The following is a 22,699-nucleotide window of genomic DNA, read 5'->3' on the forward strand; positions in this document are numbered from 1 at the left end:
GAGACAGGGTCTCGCTCTGTTGCCCAGGGTGTAGTACAGTGGCATGATCTCAGCTCATTGCAACTTCTGCCTTCCAGGCTCAGGCAATCCTCCCACTTCAGCCTCCTGAGTGGCTGGGAATACAGGCACGCTCCATGCTCAGCCACTTTTTGTGTTTTTCATAGAGGCAGCATCTCACTATGTTGCCTAGGCTGGTCTCGAACTCCCGGCCTAAAGTGGTCTGCCCACTTGGCCTCCCAAAGTGCTGGGATTACAGGCATGAGCCACCGCACCTGACCTGTATGCTCCTGTTAAGAGAGCTTTATTTTTATTTACTTATTTTGAGACAGGGTCTCTGTTGCTCAGGTGGGAGTGCAGAAGACACCACATACCTTTATCCCTCATTCTTCATTTCTTAGTCTTTCTGGCTACTGATCTTTTGAGTTTGCGTGTTCATCCTGGGAGGTCCTTGGATATATAGGAGACTTGTCTGTTTCTTCAAACCCCGTGGCAGCTGGTTTCACGCTCCAGGCAAGTTCCTGTCCTCTGGGGTGTGTCCTGCTGACCCCTTCGTCTGTGTTTGTGTTCGCAGGACTGGAATGTCACGTGGTATACCAGCAACCCCGACTTCACCAAGTGCTTTCAGAGCACGGTCCTCGTGTGGGTGCCTTGTTTTTACCTCTGGGCCTGTTTCCCCTTCTACTTCCTCTATCTCTCCCGACATGACCGGGGCTACATTCAGATGACACCTCTCAACAAAACCAAAACTGTAAGTCACCGGGGGGGGTTTCGTTGTGGGGGGTGGGGAGGTGCACCTGGACGGGGAGTGGTGGTTGGTGAGAACTGACATTTCTACTTAGTTGGCCCTAAGTTCCTTCTTCTGGAAGGCAGAATAATAATGTGGGAGGGAAAACTGGAGCTCTGGAGACAAACGTGGGTACAAATCTTGGCTCTGCTACTTAGTATTTGGCCTTGAGCCAATTTTTTAACCTCCCCAAGCCTCAGTTTCCCTGTTTATGCAACAGGAATGATAGGATTGTTCTCAAGGCATTACTGGGAGATTATCAGGTCTTCTCCTCTTACTGAGGTGATCTCCTTTTTATTTAATTAATGTATATAGATTTTTTCTGGCTAATTTGTAATTTATTTTTTGTACGGGGGGGGCGGTCTTGCTGTGTTGCCCAGGCTGGTCTTGAACACCTGGCCTCAAGCAGTCCTCCTGTCTTTGTCTCCCAAAGTACTGGGATTCCAGGTGTGAACCACCACACCTGGCCCCTAATTTTTTTTTCTAAGTTGGCTTTTATTTTGAAATAATTTAAAGCTACAGGAAAATTGCAATAATGGGCCAGGTGTGGTGGCTCACGCCTTTAATCCCAGCACTTTGGGAGGCCAAGGCGGGCAGATCACAGGAGTTTGAGACCAGCCTGACCAACATGGTGAACCCTGTCTCTACTGAAAATACAAAAATGAGCTGGGTGTGGTGGCATGTGCCTGTAATCTTAGCTACTTGGGAGGCTGAGGTGGGAGGATCCCTTGAACTTAGGAGGCAGAGGTTGCAGCGAACTGAGATCGTGCCATTGCACTCTAGCCTATGCAACAGAGTGAGACTTCTTCTCAAAAAAAAAAAAAAAGAAAAAAAAAAAAGTTGCGATAATGATACCAGGAACTGCTGCCTGATTTTCTCTATCCATCACTCGTAGTCACTGTTTCCTGTTTTGTTTTTTTTTTTTTGTTTTTTGTTTTTTTTGACACAGGGTCTTGCTCTTTTGCCCAGGCTGGAGTGCAATGGTATGATCACAGCATACTGCAACCTCGAACTCCTGGCTCAAGCCATCCTCCTGCCTCAGCTTTTTGAGTAGCTGGTAGCTGGGACTGCAGGCATACACCACCATGCCTGGCTAATTTAAAACAATTTTTTGTAGAGACAGGGTCTTGCCTTGTTGCCCAGGCTGTTGTCAAACTCCTGACTTCCAGTGATCCTCCTGCCTTGGCCACCCAAAGTGCTGGTATTACAGGCATGAATCCGGCCTGTATTCACTGATTTTTTTTAATCTTTTGCTACATTTGTTTTATCACGAGCTTTTGCTCTCTCTATATATATGCATGCTATAATTTATTTTTTCTGAATCATTTGAGAATGGATGCACCTTGAGTCATATCCCACCCATAGAGGGCCCTCAGTAAATACTGGCTGAATGAATTGTTGTCGTGGAGGGCTTTCTCGTGCAATGTGCCAGAGTTGCAGCTAGAGATGAGCTGTGAGCTGAGCTCTTGAGTGTTCAGGCCCTGAGGAGCGTGGTGACCAGACAAACAGTCCTGTTGGAGGTAGTGGGGCGTAGCAAGCTGGTTATAGACCATCACGTGCCGGCCTGGATGCCAGCTCACCCTACCGAGGACTTGTCCTTATTCCAGAGGATATGTGCCATGTCCTAGGACTGTGGCTGATCATTTGAAGGCTGGCTGGTTCCCCTATCCCTGGGGCTGAGCTGTTTGTGCAGGCCCTGGGGGAGGTTCCAGGGCTGTCTGTTGTAGGAGATGTATGTGCTTCTCTTCCAGGCCTTGGGATTTTTGCTGTGGATCGTCTGCTGGGCAGACCTCTTCTACTCTTTCTGGGAAAGAAGTCGGGGCATATTCCTGGCCCCAGTGTTTCTGGTCAGCCCAACTCTCTTGGGCATCACCATGGTAAGTAGGAGCTGGCTGTGACCCCTGGGCCATCTGCTGGGCTCATTGGAGACCAAAAGTAGTAGCTCGTAAGACTAGAATCATAGTTTTTTAAGGCAGTGATCAGCTGGAGCTGGGATAGAAATGTAGCCTTTTTTTTTTTTTTTTTTTTTTTAAGAGATGAGGTTTCGCTTTCATCCAGGCTAGAGTGCAGTGGTACCATCATAGTTCACTGCAGCCTCAAACTTCTGGCCTCAAGCAATCCTCCTACCTCAGACTTCTGAGTAGTTGGGACTACAGATGTGTGTCACCACGCCCAGCTTATTTTTGGCTAATTTTAAAATTTTCTGTAGAAATGGGATCTCACTGTGTTGTCTCGGCTGGTCTTAAACTCCTGGCCTCAAGTGATCCTTCCAGAGCACTGGCATTATAAACATGAGCCACTGTTCCCAGCCCCAGCTGCAGTCTTTCGATGGGGCATGTGTTGTCCAGTTTGCCACAGTCCCCACCATGCCCTATTGTTTTCCCTGCCAGTGAATCTGAGTGGCAGATGCCATCTTTTATTGCATTTGCCATGCTATGCTCTTGTATTGGCTACTTTTGTCACATATACTAACTGCCCGGGGACTAATGGCCTTGAATTTTCACTATCTGGCATAGGGGGTGGGTTGCTACGCTAAATAGGAAACTGCTGTGTCCCAGGGGGGATACACAACTTAGTGAGTGATAGAGACAAGGAAACGACTTTATTAATTACAGCTGACATGTATTGAGCACTTACTATGTATATACCTGGCTGTATTCTTGCTGTTTCACGTCTTGAAATTCATTGAATTTTCACAACAACCCCGTGAGATGGGTACTGCTTTGTTCCCATCTTACAGGTGAGGAAACAAGGCAAAGAGAGGTTAAGTGTCCTGCCCAAGGTCACACCACTAATGTGCAGCTGAGTCAGGGTTGGGACCCCAGACACCATGCTTTTAGCCCCTGCAACCTGCAACTTCTGAGCCCTGATCAGAGAGTTCTCGGAGAGTGTAGCCCTTGAGTATTGTAAAAAGAGGAGGGAGGCTGGGCATGATGGCTCATGCCTGTAATCCCAGCACTTTGGGAGGCCGAGGCGGGAGAATCACTTGAGGTCGGGAGTTTGAGACCAGTGTAGCCAACATAGCAAAACCCCGTCTCTACTAAAAATAAAAAAAAATAGCCGGCGTGGTGGCAGACGCCTGTAGTCCTAGCTACTCAAGAGGCTGAGGCAGGAGAATTGCTTGAACCCGGAAAGTGGAGGCTGCGTAAGCCGAGATCGCGCCACTGTGCTCCAGTCTGGGGGACAGAGTGAAACCTCATCTCAAAAAAGAAAAAAAAAACAGGAGAGAACAAGTTTAAGGCAGGACATTCTGAGCAGGGCGAACAGTGTGTCCAGGGAGGGATGGAAGGTTAAGGGGAATATGCAGGCAGGGAGGACAAGGTGTTTGGTGAAGGAACACAGTATGAAGGTTGGGGGGATAGAGTGGATGTGACAGAGGGGTCAGGAAAGACAGCGTGGAGCCAGATTGCCAAGGACCATGAATCTTTATTTTTCTAAATTAATTTTTCATTTTTTTGAATTTTAGTGTCAGAGTCATACTCTGTTGCCCAGGCTGGACTTCACTGGTGTGAGATCACAGCTCACTGCATGCTTGAGCTCCTGGGCTCAAATGATCCTTCTGCCTCAGCCTCCCAAGTAGCTGGGAGTGTAGACATGTGCCAACATGCCCATCTAAATTTATTTTTATTTTTTTATTTTTTTATTTTTCCCCCCGAGATGGAGTTTCGCTCTTGTTGCCCAGGCTGGAATGTAATGGCGTGATCTTGAGTTGCGGCAACCTCCACCTCCCGGATTCAAGCTATTCTCCTGCCTCAGCCTCCCGAGAAGCTGGGATGACAGGCATGCGCCACCACGCCCATCTAATTTTGTATTTTTAGTAGAGATGAGATTTTACCATGTTGGCCAGGCTGGTCTCGAACTCTCAACCTCAGGTGATCCACCCACCTAGGCCCCCAAAGTGCTGGGATTACAGGCATGAGCCACTACCCCTGGCCAATTTGTTATTTTTGTAGAGACAGGGTCTCCTTTTGTTGCCCAGGCTGGCCTCAAACTCCTTGTCTCAAGTGATCCTCCTGCCTGGGCCTCCCAAAGTGCTAGGATTACAGGTGTGAGCCACCATGCCCGGCCCAGACCATGATTCTATATAGCACACATATGTGCTGTCCACTGTCTGCCAGGAACTGTCCTAATCCCTTTATTTATTAACCCTTTCACCTTGTAAATAAGATAAGCAAACTGTGGTACAGAGAGGAGAAGGACTGGCGCAAGGTCAGCTGGTCAGTAAGTGGTAGGGCCAGCTTCCAGTCTAGGCCCCAGGGTGTAGACTGGCACCTGCGGGGCTCTCTCTACTTCACGCCTGGCTCTGCTGCTGGGTTTGATTCACCATTGTGTCCTCGGAGCCTGGCACTGTGCCTGGCATGCAGTAACCATTCCATAAATGCATGGAAGGAATGAGAGAGTAAAGGGTTTTGCTTTTTCCTGAATTCAGGTCTTGGGCTCAGCGTTCTGGCAGTGGGGTATTACAGTGGATATTTTTTTTTATTTTTATTTTTTCAATTTCACTATAATAGGGACAGGGTCTTTCCATGTTGCCCAGGCTAGTCTTAAACTCCGGGCTCAAGTGATCCCCCTGCCTTGGCCTCCTAAAGTGGTGGGATTACAGGCATGAGCCACCATACGTGGTCAGCTGTTTTTGACTTGAGTAGGTCGTCCTCCCTCAACTTTCCTTGTTCCTGGTCTTCTTCTTTTTCCTTTGAGGCAGAGTTTCGCTCTTTTTTCCCAGGCTGGTGCGCAATGGCGCGATCTTGGCTCACTGCAACCTTTGCTTCCTGGGTTCAAGTGATTCTCCTGCCTCAGCCTCCCCAGTAACTGGGATTACAGGCACGTGCCACCACACCTGGCTAATTTTTGTATTTTTAGTAGAGACAGGGTTTCACCATGTTGGCCAGGCTGGTCTCAAACTCCTGACCTCAGGTGATCCACGTGTCTCGGCCTCCCAAAGTGCTGGTATTACAGGCGTGAGCCACCGTGCCCGGCCGTTCCTGGTCTTTGGATCGTTCATTTATGCCTCTGTCACCTTGAGGGAAATGGGGGTGATAGTCTGAGGGTTGGGGCTTTTGACCCCTCAGGGGACTCTGAGCTGGGCTGGCCAAGAGGTGAACTGGCCTATGAGATCCTCACCCTCTCTTTATCCACCTGAAATCTCTGGGATGGAATGGAGGACCAGCTCAGCTGTGAATGCGTCAGAAGCATTCTGACTATATCCCAGGGAACCAGAATATGCAGGCACTGGGAATATGGGACAGGATGCAGCCAGCACGTTTTTTTTTTTTTTTTTTTTTTCCTTTTTGGATGGAGTCTCACTCTGTCGCCCGGGCTGGAATGCAGTGGCGTGATCTCAGCTCACTGTAGCCTCCACCTCCCGGGTTCAAGTGATTCTCCTGCCTCAGCTTCCCAGCTAGCTGTGACTAAAGGCACACGCCACCACGCCTGGCTAATTTTTGTATTTTTAGTAGAGATAGGGTTTCACTATGTTGGCCAGGCTGGTCTCAAACTCCTGACATCTAGTGATCTGCCCGCCTTGGCCTCCCAAAGTGCTGGGATTACAGGCATGAGCCACTGCGCCCGGCTGATTTTTTATTTTTTATTTTTTATCCCTAATCTGTATCAAGCGTTGGAGACACAAGCATATAGTCCAGCTGTACAAACAGACATTAAACAAATGATTCCTCAAAAAGGCACAAAGTGTTTAAACGTCTGCAGAGTACTGTGTGAGGGTGAAGGTAGGGGAGCTTGCTTTGGTCTGGGGGATAGCCAGGCTTCCCTGAGGGAGGGATGGTGGAGCTGAAGCCTGAGAATGAGCAGGTTGTTAAAAAGCTGACGAGGCTGAGGGCAGAGGACCAGCTAGGGAGAAAAGCACATGTAAAGTCCTGGGGGTCACAGCGAAAACTTGAGAGTTCTGTGTGGCTGGAGCAGAGATGGCCGAGGTGGAGAGTAGGGGCGATGGGGCAGAGGCTGACCCCGGGAACGTTGAGCATCAGGGCAAGTGGGTTTTGTTTTTCATTCCGGGTACTCTGCCTGTTCTTTTAAATAAAGTTTTATTGGCATGAAGGCGGCATGTCCATTCATTTACATCTTTCCTGTTGCCACTTTCACACTGCAGTGGCAAAGCTGAGTAGTTTTGATGTAGAGTCTATGGCCCATGAAGTCCAAGATATTTATTACGTGGTCCATTAAGAAATAGTGTGGCTGGGAGCAGTGGCTCACACCTGTAATCCCAGCACCTTGGGAGGCCGACAAGTGGATCACCTGAGGTCAGGAGTTTGAGACCAGCCTGGCCAACATGGTGAAACCCTGTCTTTACTAAAAATACAAAAATTAGCTAGGCGTGGTGGTGGGCACCTGTAGTCCCAGCTACTTGGGAGGCTGAGGCAGGAGAATCACTTGAACCTGGGAGGCGGAGGTTGCAAGTGAGCTGAGATTGCGCCACTGCACTCCAGCCTGGGCGACAAGAGTGAAACTCTGTCTCAAAAAAAAAAAAAAAAACCAACAACTCCTGTCATGTGCTTCTCTCCTTAGCTGCTTGCTACCTTTTTAATTCAGCTGGAGAGGAGGAAGGGAGTTCAGTCTTCAGGGATCATGCTCACTTTCTGGCTGGTAGCCCTACTGTGTGCGCTAGCCATCCTGAGATCCAAAATTATGACTGCCTTAAAAGAGGTAAGTGGCGGTCTCGTTCCTCATCTTCCTTCAGTGGCCCTGAGGGGAGAGATGCTGGGTCCCTCTGGCTTGTGTAGAACTCATGCGTTGCCATGGGAACCAGGGGATGGGTACCGCATGCACCTAGCTTCTCCGTTGGTGACTTCCCTACCCCACCAAATCCTCACTAAGTCAGCCCCAGCCTTTTTTCTAGCACCTCCTTTCCCCAGGGCCTGATTTGTCTGTGTTGCTCCAAGGGGCTCCCATGGTACCTCCAAGGGCAGGAGTTGTGGGCCGATGCCAGGCTGGCCCCGTCAGCAGGAAACAGCAAGACAGGCAGCTCCAAATGCTGCCAGGCTGGGATGGAGCTGAGCCGGGAACGGTGTTTGCAGAGTGACTGTTCCCCTGGGGGACCCTAGGCTTGTCCTCACGTTACCTTTGTCCCATCAGTTGCTGCTCTGGCTGGAGAAGTTGTTTACATTGGCTGCCGTGTGCTGCTCCTAGGAATTTTGAGGAGTGTGCACTTTTTTTTTTTTTTTGCTGCTGTTATTGAGACGGAGTCTCACTCTGTCACAAGGCTGGAGTGCAGTGGCGCGATCTAGGCTCACTGTAACTTCTACCTCCTGTGTTCAAGCGATTCTCCTGCCTCAGCCTCCCAAGTAGCTGGGACCACAGGCACACGCCACCACGCCCATCTAATTTTTGTATATTTAGTAGAGACGGGGTTTCACCATGTTGGCCAGGATGGTCTACATCACTTGACCTTGTGATCCACCCGCCTCGGCCTCCCAAAGTGTTGGGATTACAGGCGTGAGCCACCGCGCCTGGCCTGGAGTGTGTGCTTTTAGAATAACCTGCTGTTCCTGCCATCTTGGAGCTAATTAGAGACTGGCGTGAGGCAAAGGAAGGAAAAGAAGCTGAACATTTGACTATTGAGCGCCTACATATGATCATGAGTGATGGCAGCTGATGCTGATCGAGTTCATGTTTTCAAAGTGCCTCGCAGGGGACTGTGTATGTGTCACGAATAATCCTCCTGACCTCTTGCAGTGACTTGGACAGAATTTCTCAGCCTCAGCACTAATTGATATTTTGGATTGGAGACGCCTTGGTTGTAGGGGCTGTCCTGTGCTTTGTAGACATTTAGGGGCGTCCCTGGCTTCCCCTGACTGGGTGCCATAACACTCCCCAAGTTACGACAAACAAGATGTCCCCAGACACTGCCAGATGTTTCCTGGGAGGCAGAATCACCCCTGGTTAAGAACTGCCGGTGGTTTATGGGTGGGGAAACTGAGGCACAGAAAGGTTAAATAAGTTGACAAGATCCCACAGCCAGTGTGAGAGAGCCAGGCCTTGATACAGCTCTGTTTCACTCCCAAGCCCTGTCTTCCTCCCGTCAGGCAGTGGTGAGCAGTGAGACTACCCGTGATGGAGCCGACTTTCTGCCATTACGTCCCTGGGGGTGCTGGGAGCCCCTGGGGAGCCTGCGATGTCCCTGCGGCTGAGTGGGTGCACCTTCCATGGTGCCGTCTGCCCTCTGGGTTTCTGCCACCTGCTCTCAGAATGCGATCTTTTTTTTTTTTTTTGAGATGGGGTCTAGCTCTGTCACACAGGCTGGAATGCAGTGGCGCGATACTGGCTCACTGCAGCCTCCGCCTTCTGGGTTCAAGTGATTCTCCTGTCTCAGCCTCCCGAGTAGCTGGGATTACAGTTGCCCACCACCATGCCTGGCTAATTTTTGTGTTTTTAGTGGAGATGGGGTTTCACCATGTTGACCAGGCTGGTCTCCAACTCTTGACCTCAGGTGATCCACCTGTCTCGGCCTCCAAAAGTGCTAGGATTACAGGCGTGAGCCACCACACCCAGCCCCAGAATGTGATCTTTTTCCTCCTTCCTTCCCCACCATGCAGGATGCCCAGGTGGACCTGTTTCGTGACATCACTTTCTACGTCTACTTTTCCCTCTTACTCATTCAGCTCGTCTTGTCCTGTTTCTCAGATCGTTCACCCCTGTTCTCGGAAACCATCCACGACCCTGTAAGTGTGACCACAGACAAGTGTGTGTGCATGTGTGTGAGTGTGAGTGAGATGCGTGACATAGTACCAGCTAATATTTCTTAGATCCATCCAGGATCTCGTTCCAGCCTCCCTCAACCCCTATACAGGGAATATCATCCCGCCTACTTTACAGACGGAAAAACTGAGGCTTAGATGTGACTGGGGGAGCTGAAGGAGAGCATCTGCTTTGTCCTTGATGAACTGCTCTGTCTTGCAGGCCTGTAGGTTTCTCACTTGGCATGGTGATTTTGGAAAATGTGAGCAGATAATTACAAATCAGGTATTTTTTATGAATTCTAGCTGTCCAGATGTTCTGGAAAAGTGAAGTTCTGACAGATTAGGCCTATAATCCTACAGGGCAGAGTCGAGGAATTGCTGGAGTCCCCACCACTCCCTACTGTATTATACTGGCATGCTTTCCTCACTTGTGGCAAGTGCCTGGCCCCTGAGGGATTTGAGTTTGAGACCCTTGGTCTATTTTGTCAGTTTCAGAGAAATTCTGTAAATATGGAAACATCAGTGAGGAGAGTAGAGATGGCCACCGTTTCTGCTAGTAGAACAAAAGGGAACGCTTTATTTATTTCCCTTAATTCTTTTCTTTCTTCTTTTTTTGAGACAGGGTTTTGCTCTGTTGCCTAGGCTGGAGTGCAGTGGTGTGATCTTGGCTCACTGTAGCCTTGACCTCCTGTGCTCAAGCAATCCTCCTACCTCAGCCTTCTGAGTAACTGGAATTACAGGCGCGCACCACCATGCCTGGCTAAGTTTTTTTCTTTCTTCAACTTTTATTTTAAGTTCCAGGGTACATGTACAGGACGTGCAAGTTTGTTACATAGGTAGATGTGTGCCATGGTGATTTGCTGCACAGATCAACCCATCATCTAGGAATCAAGCCCAGGACCCATTAGCTATTCCTCCTGATGCTCTCCCTCCACCTGCTCCCCAACTTGGCTTACTTTTAATTACTTAATTAATAATTAAAGATGGGGAGGTGGGGTCTTACTATGTTGCCCAGGCTGGTCTCAAACCCCTGGGCTCAAACGATCCTCTTGCCTTGGCCTCTCAACGTGCTGGGATTACAGGTGTGAGTCACCACACCTGGCCTATTCTTTATTTTTTTAATAGGGATGGGATCTTGCTGTGTTGCCCAGGCTCATGTGCAACTTTTGATAAGAGAGATCTGGGAAGGCCTGCCCAGAAAACTGCATGTGAGCAGAGACCTACAGGGGTGAGCTAGTGGGCGGAGCAAACACGTAGAGGAAGAGTGTTCCAGGCAGAGGGGAACAAGTGCAAGGGCCCTGGGGTGGGGAGGCGTGGAGAGAACAGCAAGAAAAGCCAGCACAGCAGGAGAAGGCTAAGAGATGGTGGGTGCCTGAGAGGTGGGAGAGTCCCCTTGTGAGCCAGATGAGCCGTTTGGGTTTTATTGTGAGTATGGCAGGGAGGCCTTGGAGCACCTATTTCATGCTGATTCATGGCTAGTCAGCTGGTAATGGGCAGATTGCAGTGGGAGCACTTTTCACCTCTGTGGTTCTGTTGGATTTGGCATAAACCTCTGTGAGGGGCAGAGGCTCGCCTTGTGGGTGACAAAAGGGCTTGGTGGGCATCAGTATGGAGGAGGAGGTTGATGATAACTAAGATTTTAGAAACCTGTGTCCCAGGCCGGGCGTGGTGGCTCACACCTGTAGTCCCAGCACTTTAGGAAGCCGAGGCAGGCAGATCAGTTGAGTTCAGGAGTTCGAGACCAGCCCAGCCAACATGGTGAAATGCCATCTTTGCTAAAAATACAAAAATTAGCCAGGCGTGGTGGTGCATGCTTGTAATCCCAGCTAGTCGGGAGGCTGAGGCAGAAGAATCACTTGACCCTGGGAGGCGGAGGTTGCAGTGAGCAGAGAACGCACCACTGTGCTCCATCCTGGGTGACAGAATGAAACTCTGTCTCAAAAAAAAAAAAAGAAGAAAAAAGAAATGCATGTCCCAGTGTGTGTTCTGAGGAGTCCCGTGTTGGTATTTCCTTGCCCAAAGAGGAGCTAGGTTGGAGAAATGAGCAAGTGCAGGCGTCTGTGTATGTATTCCTGTGCATCTGTGTGTACGTATGTGTATGCATGCATGTGCGTGCTCGTGTGTCTTAGTAGTCACAGGCATGTATACGCGTGTATGTGCTTATATGTGAATGTGTGCTTGTGAGTGTTTATGTTCATGTATGTGTGTGTTTGAATCTGTGTGTGTGTGTCTTCGTGTTGTATGTGCTTGCATATGTACAAAGTTCACAAAGGCAATGGTGACTCATGCCTGTAATCCCAGCACTTTGAAAGGCCAAGGCTAGAGGATCGCTTGAGCCCAGGGGTCACCCCATTTTGGATCTCTGGCTGGTGCCTGACACAGAAGAGAGAGGCTCATGAGTCAGTGGCTGTTGTATGCATTGTGTATCAGTTTGTGTAAGTGTGTGGCAGCCAAGTGTCCCTGTTTGTCAAATGTTGGGCTATTCTTTTTTGTCTTTTGTTTGTTTGTTTGTTTGTTTGTTTTAGACGGATTCTTGCTCTTGTTGCCCAGGCTAGAGTGCAGTGGCCTAATCTCAGCCCGCTGCAACCCCACCTCCTGGGTTCAAGCGATTCTTCTGCTTTAGCCTCCTGAGTAGCTGGGATTACAGGTGCTCATCACCATGCTTGACTAATTTTTGTATTTTTAGTAGAGACGGGGCTTCACCATCTTGGCCAGGCTGGTCTTGAACTCCTGACCTCGTAATCCACCGGCCTTGGCCTCTCAAAGTGCTGTGATTACAGGCATGAGCCATTGTGTCTGACCCCTTACGTTTTTTAAAAACAACTTTATTGAAATAGAATTCACGTAGCATGCAACTTCCCCATTTAAGGCATACAATTCAATGGCTTTTAGTATATTCACAAATCCTTTCTTTTTGTGTATATGTACCACATTTTCTTTGTCCATTCATCTGTTGATGGATACTTAGGTTGATTTTGTATTTTGGCTGTTTTGAATAGTGCTGCAATAAACATAGGAGTGCAGATGTGTCTTTCATATACTGAGTTTCTTTCTTGTGGGCACATACCCAGCAGTGTGATTGTTGAATCATACGGTAGTGCTATTTTTAGCTTATTGAGGACCCTCCATGCAGTTTTCCATAGTGGATAAACAATTTTACATTCCCACCGGCTGGGCGCGGTGGCTCACACCGGTAATCCCAGCTCTTTGGGAGGCTGAGGCGGGAGGATAACGAGGTCAAGCGATCAAAAACATCCTGGACAAAATGGTGAAACCCCATCTCTACTAAAAACACAAAAAATAGCTGGGCGTGGTGGCAAACGCCTGTAGTCCCAGCTACTTGGGAGGCTGAGGCAGGAGAATCACTTGAACCCAGAAGGCGGAGGTTGCAGTGAGCCGAGATCCGCGCCATTGAACTCCAGCCTGGGCTACAGAGAGAGACTCTGTCTCAAACAAACAAACAAAAAACATTCCCAGCAAGAGTGTTTGAGTGCTCCTGTTTCTCTGCGTCCTTGTCAGCATTTGTTGTTTTCTGACTTTTTGATAGTCGCCATTTTAATTGAGGTTAGATGAAATTTTATTGTGGTTTTGATGTGCATTTCTGTGGTGATTAGTGATGTTAAACAAGTTTGCATATACCTGTTGGCTACTTGTATGTCTTCTGTTGGAAAATAGGCATTGAGATCTTTTGCCTTTTTTTTTTTTTTTTTTTTTTTTTTGCCAATGCTGTCGTTTATTGCATGGAGTGGGGGTGTGGGGGTTAGTGGGGCGTGGGGGCCGTGATGGAGGCACTGCTGCCTCGGTTGGTCAGTACATTAATCATGGCGGCGGGACCTCAGCCTTTGCAGCCTCGTCCCCGCGCCCTGCGCAGCCAGGATGACCAGCCCCTCGGCGCAGGTGCTCGAGGGAGCCGGGGTGCTGCTCCGGGAGGTCACCGCAGGATGCGCGTGGACGGTGCCTGGGCAGGTTATTGCGTGAGCGCGGTGGGGGCAGCGGGAAGCCGGCGGGCCAAGTATTGCACTTAGAATAACAATCCTCATCAGACGGCGGGCTACCTAGAGGGCAGGGGGCGGGCGGGGTTCCACGGCCGGCTCCTGTCCGCCACTGGGTCGCCCTGTCCCCATTTTACAGCTTGGGAAACTGAGGCACTGAGGTGAAGGGAGACCCCTCGCATGCGAGGCCGCCACCGGGGGCAGGGGCGATGGGGGTGGGCGCAGGGCGATGAGGGGGTACGGCCGGGGGCTCGGAGGGGGCTGCTCCCCAGCCAGGGTAGTCAGTCCGACTACGGCTAAGTCTCGTCTATAGCTTCTTGAGGGGCTGGCAGCCGGGGCAGCGCAATGACAGGGCTTTGGCCTGGATGACGCCCCACCCCGGCCAGCCTGGGCCCCGCAGGGCGGTTGGCGAGGGTCACAAGTTGGACGAGAGGCACGAGCGCGCAGAGTCCTGAGGGTCCAGGCCGCGGCTGCACCGGACAAGGCGGAGTCCATGCTGTCCGGGCTGGGCGCCGCGCTCGGGGCAGCGGGCGTGGGCCCCAGGCGAGGCATGGACCTGCTGCCCCGGCGCGCCGAGGCTTTTGCCCATTTTTTAATGGGATTATTTGGGATTTTTGAGTTCTTATATATTCTGGGTATTAATCCTTTGATGGATAAATAGTTTGCAAAAATTTTCTCCCATTCTGTGGGTTGTCTCTTCACTTTGTTTATTTATTTATTTTAGACAGAGTCTCTGTGGCCCAGGCTGGAGTGCAGTGGCGCAGTCTTGGCTCACTGCAACCTTCACCTCCCGGGTTCAAGCAATTGTCCTGCCTCAGCGTCCCTAGTAGCTGGGGATTACAGGCACCCACCACCATCCCCAGCTAATTATTTGTATTTTAGTAGAGACAGGGTTTCACTACGTTGGCCAGGCTGGTCTAGAACTCCTGACCTCAAGTGATCTGCCCGCCTTGGCCTCCCAAAGTGCTGGGATTACAGGTATGAGCTACCGTGCCTGGTCTACTTTATTTTTAATTTTAATTAAAAAAATTTTTTTTCTGTGCAGAAGCTTTTTAGCTTGATGTAATCCTGTTTATCAGTGTTTGCTTTGGTTGTCTGTGTTTTTGAAGTCTTACTCAAGAAATCTTTGCCTAGACAAGTGTTATAAAGCATTTCCCCAATGTTTTCTTCTAGTAGTTTCATAGTTTCTTTCCTTTTCTTTTCTTTTTTTTTTTTTTTTTTTTGAGACAGAGTCTCACTCTGTCCCCCACGCGGGTGTGTGCGGTGGAGCGATCCCAGCTCACTGCAACCTCCACCCGCTGGGTTCAAGCAATTCTCCCGCCTCCCTCCCTAGTAGCTGGGATTACAGGTGTGCGCTACCACGCCTGGCTAATTTTTGTGTTTTTAGTAGAGACAGGGTTTCACCATGTTGGCCAGGCTGGTCTCAAATGCCTGAGCACGGGCAATCCTCCCGCCTTGGCCTGGGCTGGGATTACAGGTGTGAGTCACTGTGCCCAGACTGTAGTTTCTTACATACAAGTTTTTAATTAATTTTGATTTGATTTTTATATATGGTGAAGCATAGGGTTCTAGTTTCTTTTGTTTTTTTTGTTTGTTTGTTTTTTCTTTTGAGACGGAGTCTCGCTCTGTCCCCCAGGCTGGAGTGCAGTGGCGCGATCTCGGCTCACTGCAAGCTCCGCCTCCCAGGTTCACGCCATTCTCCTGCCTCAGCCTCCCCAGTAGCTGGGACTACAGGCGCCCGCCACCATGCCCGGCTAATTTCTTCTTGTATTTTTGGTAGAGACGGGGTTTCACCATGTTAGCCAGGATGGTCTCCATCTTCTGACCTCGTGATTCACCCGCCTCGGCCTCCCAAAGTGCTGGGATTACAGGCGTGAGCCACCTCGCCGAGCCAGGGGTCTAGTTTTATTCTTCACACATACATATATCTCATTTTCCCAGCACCACTTATTGAAGACACCATCTGTTTCCCCAAGGTATGTTTTTGGTACCTCGGTGCAAAATGAGCTGGCTGTAAATGCATGGATTTATTTCTGGGTTGTCTGTTGTGTTCCACTAGGCCATGAAATCTTTCCTTTCCAATATTATAAAGTCACCATTTTCCCGTTTCCCTCCTGTCAGCCTTGCTGTGTTTGGGCCAAGCAGGGCAGGCAGGATCCAGAACTTGATGTGGACAGGTGAGGCCAGAGCCTCTCTAGGCTGCTCAAGAAATCTGTGCTGAGGTCGTTGGTCTGCAGGGAGAACCAAATCCCCATCGATGACCCCCACAAAAACACTGTTAGGTAAACCACAGTGTGAAACAGCTTGAGAAATAGAATCTGTGTCATATCCAACATTTACTCACACTCATGATTGCATGACCGGGATACCTAAGCAGGAGGAATCAGAAGAACACCCTCTTCACCTGCATGTCCAGGTCCCCTTTAGGTCACCTAGGGCATGTGGCTAGAAGCAGGGTCTTCTGGGATAGGGGCAGGCTCTGGTCCGGGGCAGTGGGGGTGGTGGGCCCTGGGCAGTGGGGATGGTGGTGTTAGTGAAAGGTCTGAGGCGGGGCAGAGATTAGGAGGAACGGCATTTCAGCAGGATTCAGAGACAGGCCAGTAGGTCAGCAGACACAGGAGCAGGTGGCCTGGGACTCAGAGGAGCAGCTGGAGTTGGAGGAGAAGGGCCCTGTTTTCCTCCAGTCTTCTGCTGTTTGGGTGCTGCATTAGCAACCCACTGCACCCCCAACCCCTGTCCCTCCCCTTCCCTCACTCCCTGAGTCTTAGAACCCATTCCTTCATCCCCAGCATGCACCTTCTTCTTTTTTTTTTTTTTTGAAACAGAATCTCACTCTTGTGGCCCAGGCTGCAAAGGAGTGGCACGATCTCAGCTCACTGCGACTCCCACCTCCCAGGTTCAAGCAATTCTTCCTGCCTCAGCCTCCCAAGTAGCTGGGATTATGGGTGCACACCACCACTCCTGGCTAATTTTTGTATTTTTAGTAGAGATGGGGTTTCGCCATGTTGGCCAGGCTGGTCTCAAACTCCTGACCTCAGGTGATCTGCCCACCTTGGCCTCCCAAGGTGCTGGGATTACAGGCGTGAGACACAGTACCCAGCCGCAGCATGCACCTTCTTAAGGACAGTTCCTTTCTGGATCCTTCCTAAGGTTCTGTTTCTAATCCTTCCTAACCCAGTTCACTGCCCCCCACCACCACCCTCCGTCCTCCCATTCTGCCTCAGTTTCTCCTTTCCTGATTCCCACAATTTCCAGCAATCAGTCGGCCTCAGATTCCTGTCCTTCAGGTTCCAGTGTTCCTTGGGTCCTCTCTCTCCCGTGATCCTCTCTGATTGGGGTGGGGGGTGTGAGTTGGAATTAAAGCCAGCCTTTATTGGAGTCCTAGGGCTGGATTCTGCATTGTGCTCCGTTGTGTCATTGCACCTTCTCGTTTCCACTCCTTCTGCCTTGCTTCATCCTGTTCATACTCTAAGCTCCGCCAGCGCATGTTGACCCCACCGGTGGAGCGCCGCTCCTTCCCACCTGCTGCTTCTCCATCTCCATCTCCACCCATCTTCCGCTCCTGGCCTTTCCTGGCATGGGGGCCCGAGCTCTGAGCTCTTGCCTTTTTCTGGGGCACCGTCTTCTCCTTCTCGTCACCCCAGGCAGTGCCCCTGGGCTCCTCTGCTGCTGCGGGCCTGGGCCGCCTGGGTTTGCGCGGCCCGGCTGACAGCGCAGTTCACGCCCCGGGGCGGCCGCGGCAGGTGCAGTGCGAGCGGCGCCCCCTGTAGGCTGGTGTGGGCGCTGCCTGGAGGTTGCTGTGGCGCTGCCTGGAGGTTGCCATGGCGCTCGTTGGCGCCCAGCGCCCCTCCCGGGGCTTCCTGGCTGTGTCGCTGCTGCCCGGGTTCCACTAGGCGGCGTCTTCTCGCGAATCTCCTTCGCTGCTCCGAGAAGTCGGCGGTGCAGCAACTGACGCCGCTGCTGCTCTGGTCGCCGCAGGTCGCCATATTCCTCGCCTCAGGCCGCCCACCCTGCTCCGGCCGTGGCCGCCTCTCAGTTCCCGCAGCCAGATGAGGCGAGGGAGCGACCTCCAGGCACTGGACGGCCGCCGCTTCCCCAGCAGCCGGCGGGGCGGTGGAGAAAGGCGCCAGGAAACAGAAGGTCCCCGCCGGCCCGAGGGTCGCCAGGGGCTCCGCCCCATGGTTCCTGCCCGCGAGCAGTTGCCGGGACCCCCCTTGCCAAGTTGCTCCCGGAAAAGCTGTAAGGTTCTCAGGCCTGCAGGGAGTGACAGTTTCCCCCTGACTGTAACGTAAGGCTGCAAACTCGAAGCCAGGCATTTTCTGCATATTCTTAAATAGGATGTTTCCGTCAAAGCCTTGATAATGTAACTAATCTTTCTGATTATAGCCTGCTTATAAAGAAAACATATGTACATGAAAATAAGAATATTTGTGAATAGTTTCCAAATTTTGGAGAGATCAAGTAGGGAGAAAAAACAAACGCTTCCATCCACCTTTGTTCACACAAGTGTGCTTTACCAAATCGGTGTAAATTCTAGATGACTTCTGAGAAAAACTTTTCTTCAATCTGGAAAACAAAACAAGGGCCGGGCGCGGCGGCTCACGCCTGTAATCCCAGCACTTTGGGAGGCCCAGGCAGAGGGTGATCACCTGAAATCGGGAGTTGGAGACCAGCCTGGCCAACATGGTGAAACCCCGGTCTCTGCTACAAATAAAAAAACTAGCTGGGCGTGGTGGCGGGCGCCTGTAATCCCAGCTTCTTGGGAGGGTGAGGCAGGAGAATCGCTTGAACGGAGCGGAGATCTCGCCACTGCACTCCCGCTTGGGTGACAGAGTGAGACTCCATCTCAAAATAAAAATAAATGAATCAACAATGTTTTAAATACTAGTTATAAAAACATTATCTTAATAGATTTTTTTGTTTTGCTTGATCTCGCTTAGCAGTTTTTTGAACCATTTTCTCCTTATCAGAAACCACTAGAAAGTGGTTTTTAGTTCATTGATTTTTATTTTTTTATTTTTATTTTTATTTCTGAGACAGAGTCTCAGTCTGTCTCCCAGGCTGGAGTGCAGTGGTACAATTTTGGCTCACTGCAACCTCTGCCTCCCAGGTTCAAGTGATTCGCATGCCTCAGCCTCCCGAGTAGCTGGGATTACAGACATGCACCACCACGCCTGGCTAATTTTTGTATTTTTAGTAGAGGTGGGCTGACCAGGCTGATCTGGAACTCCTGACCGCAAGTGATCCGCCGGCCTTGGCCTCCCAGAGTGCTGAGATTACAGGCGTGACCCACTGCGCCTGGCCCATTGATTTAAAAAAAAAAAAAAATTTAGTTTTAATGTATTGAGGGGGTATAAGTACGAGTTTCTCACATGCCTATATCGCATAGTGGTGAAGCCTGGGTAGTTCGTTGATTTGGGTTATCGGAAAACTGTGTTCAAGAGGACTTGTTAGAGTTTTCTCCATGCAAAGCAAATTTGGGGGCAGGGCACAGTGGCTGACGGCTGTAGTCCCAGCGCTTTCGGAGGCTGAGGAGGGCGGATCACGAGGTCAGGAGTTGGAGACCAGCCTGGCCAACATGGTAAAACCCCGTCTCTACCACCACCAGTTAGCTGGGCGTGGTGGCGGGCGACTGTAGTCCTAGCTACTTGGGAGGCTGAGGCGGGAGAATCGCTTGAACCCAGGAGGCAGAGGTTGCAGAGAGCCAAGATGGCACACTGCACTCCAGCTTAGGCGACAGAGCCAGATTGTGTCTCAAAAACAGGAAAGAAAACAAAAGAAAATTTGAACTATTGCCAGTTACAAATATTTTTAGAGAAGAATTCAAAACAGTAACTGTGGATGATGGAAACAATAGTTATGATAAAAATCTGATGAAACTTCCCAGTTCACAAGGAAATTTACTTATGTGCAGCATTTTAAGACAGTAATCAGAATCATGACTGACAGCATCACATCAGGACCACCAGACTTTTACAAATTTCATATAATCTTCAGAAATAATTAATAACTTGTTTTTTTTTTTTTACATAGATTCTGCCTCTGTCGCCCAGGCGGGAGTGCAGTGGCATGATCTCGGCTCACTGCAACCTCCGCCTCCTGGGTTCAAGCAATTCTCCTTTCTCAGCCTCCCAAGTAGCTGAGACTACAGGCATGTGCCACCAGGCATGGCTAATTTTTGTATTTTTAGTGGAGACAGGATTTCACCCTATTAGTCAGGCTGGTCTCGAACTCCCGACCTCAGGTGATCCACCTGCCTTTTTCTCCCAAAGTGCTGGGATTACAGGCATGAGTGATGGTGCCCAGCCATTCATAACATGTTTATGCAAATATAACTTTAGCAAATATTTAGCATGACTATCAAAATTACAAATCATAACATTAAATTTGTATAAATGTATGTAATTTTTGGAACATGTATATCAACAACACACCCATAAATATAACTGACATGAGATCTAATATCACCTCACTTGACAATGCCCTCACATGCAGTATCACCACATTTGACAATGCCCGCCCATATAATCTACCAAATAAATCACTTAATACCTCTACAAGATGAGAGATACATTCTTTAGACTCCCCAAGGGATCCAGCTGAAAAATCCCAAAGTTAATTTTAAGCCAAAAAGACTTGATTTAGGATTTTGACACTGGAGAAACCCATCAAAGATGTCAAGTTTGAAAACACTTGATCAAAACAGAATCACAGGTCACTATTAAAAGAATATTCATTTAACCAGAGACCTCCAAAGCAGTACAGAAAGTTACATGGATATAAAAACCTTAACCCTTTTAAAGCTCAGTTTTGCTAAGTAATCAAAAGGGGTACTTGAATTGAATCAGACACAGGAAAAGTGTGTGCAGGGTTACTTTGGTCATATCTCCATTTGCCACCTGATTACACATGAGAATGGCATCTTTACTCACCAGAAAGCCAGTATTATAGGAGGTGTAGGAGCCATTCTTGGACTTGAGACAAGAACATTGTTGTGTAGAAATTTCACTGACTGTGTTAAAGTTCTTCTCCATGGGCTGGAGAACACATAACGGGGCCTTTAGAATGAGATGGGCATTGATTGGATGCAAGGTCTCCACACTTACTAGCTGTGTGACATTGGACAAAGTGCTTCATCATTCTGAGACTCAGTTTTTAAAGGAAAAACAACTAACTACCTTGCAAGCTTGCTAGCAGGTTTAAGTGTAATAATGTGTAGGAATGACTGCACCGTGACTAACATGTAGTGACAGCTTAATTAATGTTAACCCTTATCATTATCGTATAAGAATGTGAGTTACATAAGAGAGGAACCCCATCAGTTTGTTCTCTGCTGTATCCTCAAGACCATGAATCATGGCTGGCACGTAGTAGGCATTTAATAATATTTGTTCAACAAGAATTTGGCAGTCTTGGAGGGCAGAAAGGAGGTGGGGAAGATTTTTAAATAACATTTTTTAAAAAGTCACGTTGTCCTACAGTACCAGTTTTTCTTGCATATTTAGGAAATTGAGGGTTTTTTCCTAAAACGTGCGGGCATATGGGAAATAGGATGCAACATTTGCACTAATGTTTCAGACACAGTTAGAGGTTTCCAAGAGATTTTGTGCTGTGGAGGCTGCTTGCTACAAGCTCCGAAAGCTCTGGGAGGACATAGTATTCATTCCTCCCTCAGCAGAATTGGTGAGGCAAGAAGCTCTGGGGAGCACCCCAGCCTTGGACTTCTAGCGTAGTGTGTTAGGTCTTCGTAGTTTGGGCCCAGGGCACAGAGAAGTCACAGCTCTCTGGCATCCTCTTTGCCAAGGGAAAATGTGACCCTCCAAAGCAAGAAACTTGAGGGCATGGGTCATCCCAGCCCTGGCATCTGCCCAGAGCCAGAGAAGGAAGGAACAATGATCCTCCAGCTACCTCACAGGGCTGGCACAGTGGCCACTGCCCTGGCATCACCCAGCTGTGTCCGGCAGCCTGAACCCCATCTGCGGGGATGTGAGGAGGAAAATACAAAAGTCTTTAGGTGAGCACTGAGAAGGCAGATGCAGCAGAAACCTCCAGGCCGTAACTATCCAGTCTTGGACCTATGGTGGAGACAGAGCATAGCTGGCGATCGTGTGTACTTATACTCTAGGGTCACCAGGCTGCACTATGGCCTCATCTGTGGCTCTGAAAATGAAGATTTGGAAGGAGATCATCACAGCTAATGTTTAACAAGCCCCTCCTATGTGCCAAATCATTCACCCCTCGCAACAACCGAATGAGCTAAGGATTCTCATTATATATAGTTTATGGAGAAGGAAGTGCAGACATAAAGAGGTGAATTATCTTACCCAGGTCACACAGCTAATAAGTGGTGGAGGCAGAATAGAATCTAAACAGTGTGGCCCCGGAGCCCACATGCACTGATTCGACAAGTGTTTATTGAGCACCTGCCATGGACAAGGCCTTGTGTGATTAAATAGGGTTATAATTAATAATATAAAAATGACAAATCACTAATGCTTTTTAGACTTAACATTTTCTTTTTTTGTAGGTTTCAGGCACAGAACTGTATATCCAATAATAGTGAAATGGATCCCACTAATTATGACACAAATGATGATACATTTAAATGACTTGGATGTTTTATAGGTATGATCTCGTGAAACCTTGAGAGAAACTGAATGACGAATGAAACTATTGTTCCTGTTCCACACAGAAGAACACTGAGGTTAAAAGGGGTAAAGTAATTTTGCATGGCATGAAGTAGAAATTCAAAGTACAGGAATTTGAACTTGGTTCTGTCCTTTTCTGAAGCCCCCATGCTCTTGACCACTATAGACTCAAACATCACCTTGTTTTTCCACTCATTCAACAAACTTTTTTTTTTAATTGTCTAATAGGTTGGCACTCATCATGAGGCCCTGTTCTCATTCTGCAGATGGTGAAGCTCTCTATTGTCCTGACCCCACAGTTCCTGTCCCATGACCAGGACCAGCTCGCCAAGGAGCTGCAGCAGCACGTAAAGTCAGTGACATGCCCATGCGAGTACCTGAGGAAGGTGAGTGAGTGCAGACAGATGGGGCCTGGTGCCCTTGTGCAGTTCCCGGGTCTCAGCTGCCACACATCTCATAGCGGGTGATGCTGGGGGAAGCTTACACAGTCACAGTACTGGCTTCTTCCTCTCTTTCCTTCCGTACAAGTGGCTTAGGGATGGGGTAGAGTAGTTGACTTATTTGGATGAAAACCACTATCTTCTG

The 22,699-nt window shown here is 49.2% G+C and overlaps 1 protein-coding gene across 1 annotated transcript; it reads left to right on the top strand.

The window, feature by feature from the left end:
• Window positions 1-571: 571 nt before the first annotated feature.
• Window positions 572-22,480, top strand: LOC116464386 (multidrug resistance-associated protein 1-like; the record flags this gene model as incomplete). Its single annotated transcript, XM_032147643.2, has 6 exons — window positions 572-748; window positions 2,536-2,661; window positions 7,304-7,441; window positions 9,331-9,456; window positions 22,092-22,180; window positions 22,381-22,480. Coding segments are annotated over 5 exons (573 nt in total), but the record flags the coding sequence as incomplete, so codon positions are not given.
• Window positions 22,481-22,699: the final 219 nt, after the last annotated feature.

The sequence above is a fragment of the Hylobates moloch genome, unplaced genomic scaffold (genome assembly GCF_009828535.3).
Source record: "Hylobates moloch isolate HMO894 unplaced genomic scaffold, HMol_V3 SCAFFOLD_546, whole genome shotgun sequence".
Taxonomy (NCBI): domain Eukaryota; kingdom Metazoa; phylum Chordata; class Mammalia; order Primates; family Hylobatidae; genus Hylobates; species Hylobates moloch.